This window comes from Mus caroli, chromosome X (genome assembly GCF_900094665.2).
Source record: "Mus caroli chromosome X, CAROLI_EIJ_v1.1, whole genome shotgun sequence".
In the NCBI taxonomy this organism is placed as follows: Eukaryota; Metazoa; Chordata; class Mammalia; order Rodentia; family Muridae; genus Mus; species Mus caroli.
Genome location: NC_034589.1, coordinates 98,995,480 through 98,999,283, shown reverse-complemented (window position 1 = coordinate 98,999,283; position 3,804 = coordinate 98,995,480). Strand labels below are relative to the sequence as shown.

At 46.5% G+C, this 3,804-nt stretch overlaps 1 protein-coding gene across 1 annotated transcript; it reads left to right on the top strand.

Moving 5' to 3' along the window:
• Positions 1–1,133: 1,133 nt before the first annotated feature.
• Magee2 (MAGE family member E2) lies at positions 1,134–3,425 on the top strand. The gene has a single exon (XM_021154061.1). It carries the CDS (start codon positions 1,352–1,354, stop codon positions 2,921–2,923), a length of 1,572 nt encoding a protein of 523 aa, XP_021009720.1. The 5' UTR covers positions 1,134–1,351; the 3' UTR covers positions 2,924–3,425.
• Positions 3,426–3,804: the final 379 nt, after the last annotated feature.

Below are 3,804 nucleotides of genomic sequence, written 5' to 3'. Positions count from 1 at the left end.
GCAACCCAACTTTCTTCCTGGCCAGAGTGTTTGGACTATGGGTCAATCCTCAAATACACATTTACAAACCTACTCTTGTGTGCAGCCCTAAACAGTTCTGACATACAGGAAAAAAGCCAGCCTTTCCTGTTTAGCCACTTCTGTCCTTGTTTCCCACCCATACTCTAGCCGACATGGATAACTGGCAGTTACACAACATCATACTTTATTCTCGTACTTCTGGACCTTTCTTGTTGATGCAAAGCATGAACTCTTCCCATTCCTCTGATCACTTAGAGCTCAGCTCCTCTGACTTTTTTTCAGCAACTACCTCCAATCCAAGACACTTCAGACAAAACTGACATTTACTACTTCTGTGTTTGTGCTATATGTAAATTGACTCGTGCTGGTTTCCATCAATTTTATCTGAGACGTGTTTATAAAATAGAATTAAGAACTCCTTGAAAGTCAGATGGTGTGATAGAAAAGTGCTTGTGTTCTGGGCTCTGATAAAAGGATTCAAGCCTGATCTCTTTCCCTTGTAGCTGCCCGAGTTTGTACAGTCAAACCCACCTCCCTGTGCCAGTTTTCTCATTTTTAAGATGAACACCATTTAGACTAGTTAAGACTCAGTGATTTTAATGTGAGAAAAGTGAAACACTAGGACTGTTACCTAGTAAGGGCTAGAAAAAGGGTTGGCGTGCATCACCACTGGTTGAAGGAACCCTAGAATGCACGGTCTGCAAGCTCCATATGGGAAGGAATAATCAATTTGTCCTCACAGCAATCAGTGATGCATCTCACAAATACAAAGCAGTGTGCCTGAAATGGGCATAGTCTCAAGAAATAATCTGTTGAGTTGGCGGAGGCCTTAATGACTCTACAATTATCATAAATACCGCCCCCATCCTCTATTAAGCCTTTCCAAGGTGCTTAATACTTCACAGAAAAACTAGAAAAACGTCAAATGTAGCATCACTGAACATTCCCTTCCTCTAATTCTTCTACTTCATCTCCGTTTTTCCTTTGTGCGAATTTGATTCCCTAATAAGTTCGAACCCCACAGCAAGCCTGGCCTTTCAGTCAGAAGTGGGAGGGGGGCGGGAGGGGAAGCCTGAGTGGGGCGTGGTCACCACATTGCAGAGCTTGAGTGCGCCTGCGTAGGATGCGGCAAAGCTAGGTGCTCTTAGGCTTTCCTTCATTGCTGGCTTCTGCTTTTGTAAAAGGATCGCCTGTCTCGCCAGCTCTCACTTTCGAACCGCACAGCTCCCGAGTATCAGGCTTGGGCTCTGTGCCGAGGTGCCAACACACCTCAGATCCTCCCTCCGACGGATCGCTGACCTCCGCGTTCGCGCTCCTGTCTCCTGGAACCATGTCTCTGGTAAGCCAGAATGCGCGCCAAAGCAGCGCAGAGACCACTGCAGATTACAGCGACAGCCAGGGTGAAATGCAGGCTACTAATGCCTCCGGGCCCGCCACCTCCATGCTAGCCCTCGAAGCTCCCCAGGGCCCTGAGATTCCAAACGATCCACAGGGAGCCAGCGCTTCCCAGGCTGTGCGGGACCCGAGTGACATCGAGGTTCTCATCGATGAGCAGTCCCGACGTTTGGGGGCGCTCAGGGTCCACGACCCTCTTGAAGAGAGGTCGGTTGCTTTAGTGAATTTCATGCGCATGAAAAGCCAAAATGAGGGGTCTATCCGACAGTCAGAAATGCTGGAGTTTCTCAAAGAATACTCAGATCAGTTCCCTGAGATACTCAGACGAGCCTCAGCTCATCTGGATCGGGTCTTTGGGTTGAATCTGAGAGTCCTTGATCCTCAGATGGACACTTACAACCTAATCAGCAAACCAGGTCCCCAGACCACTGAACGGCTAGCAGAGACCCTGGACATACCAAAAGCGGGTCTCCTGGCCTTGGTCCTAGGCCATATCCTCTTGAATGGCAACCGGGCAAGAGAGGCCTCCATTTGGGACCTGCTGTTAAAGGTGGATGTGATAGATGGGTCTCAGAGGATCAACAACCAGTTTGGGAACACAAGAAACCTCCTTACTATTGACTTTGTCCATATGCGATTTTTGGAGTACTGGCCAGTATATGGCACTAATCCCCTTGAATTTGAGTTCCTGTGGGGCTCTAGAGCTCACAGAGAAATCACAAAGATGGAAGCCCTGAAGTTTGTAGCGGAGGCCCATGATGAAGAACCCTGGAGCTGGCCAGAAGAATATAACAAAGCTCTGGAAGCTGACAAAGCCAAAGAGAGAAGCCAGGCTGCTGGCTTAGAGTTCTGGTCAGAGGACACTATGAATGATAAAGCAAATGAATTGGTCCAGTTGGCCATTGGTGTCACTGAGGAGTTGCTGCCTATCCATCAGGATGAGCTATTTGCTAATACTGGCAAAGAATTCCAGGATGTGTTCCCAAATATCCTCAGCAGAGCCACTCTAATCCTTGATCTGTTTTATGGGTTCTCTCTGATTGAGGTTGATACCAGTGAGCACATCTACCTCCTTGTCCCCCAACCAGAATCAGAAGAAGAACAAGTAATGCTAGAGAGCCTAGGCAGACCCACCCAAGAATACTTGATGCCAATCCTAGGTTTGATCTTCCTGATGGGCAACCGTGTCAAAGAGGCCAAGATCTGGAACTTACTCCAGAGATTTAGTGTTGATGTAGGGAGGAAACACGCCATCACCTGTAAGCTAATGAGGCAACGATACCTAGAATGCAGGCCGCTCTCCTACTCGAATCCAGTTGAATACGAGCTGCTCTGGGGTCCTCGGGCTCACCATGAAATCACCAAAATGAAAGCCTTGGAATATATGGCTAGGTTCTACGGGAAACAGCCACAGGACTGGCCAGAGCAATACAGGGAGGCTGTGGAAGATGAGGAGGCCAGGGCCAGATCTGAGGCAACAGCCATGTTCTTCTTCGGTTCCATCTGACGTTGGACATTTCACTTTAGTTGAGTGACATCTGTTAAAAGGGCATTTGGGAAATGGACACTAGGGTCCTAAATCAAAAGTTGAGAGGGTTGTGGGAAAGAGTACACCTTGTGTTTATTGCATTCCAATTCTAATAGCATTTCTTCCCTTCTAATATACTCTTTAATTGTCTTCATGATGATCAGTGTTTATAAGTGAAATTGCTCCTTTTCTTTTCCTGTCTTGTTTCAGTATGAGTTCAGATAGCTGTGTAAAATGTGTTGGTAATATTTACATATTTGAACTAACCAGTAAAATAAGCTAAATAACAGTAATAATACACATGTGTGTGTGCGCACACACACATACACACACACACACACCAAACACAAAGTCATGTGGTTGCCCTCCTTTTGAGTCTATTGTTGCGTTAACAAACTAACAAAAATTAAAGACTGTTACTTCCCTGTATTTAATTTGCAGTTGCAAAGTGTATTAAAAAATAAAAGTATAATGAGTTAGATGCCATGCTATGTGATCATTTATTCAATAAACATTTGTCAGGTACTGTGTGCTCAGAAGAAGACCACATGCCAGGGGTAAAGTAGAAGCCTGAGCTGGGCCTCAGGCTGGCAATGAACCAGTGGGGTGGGGTGGGGTGGGGCATGCTATCGAAGTCCACAAGTATAACTCCCAACTATGTGATGGGAGGGCAGTGGAGAAAGCAATGGCAAACAAGGAAGGTGGGAAAAAGATCAGGAGTATGAAGCAGGAGATGGGTGAGGGTATAATCAAGGGAGGTAGTAGGAAGGACAAAGTGGAATGAAAGGCTGGGGACACAGTATGTTTTAGTGATATCTCAGGAGTGATACCTGAGACTGAGGCGAGGGACAGATGGAGGA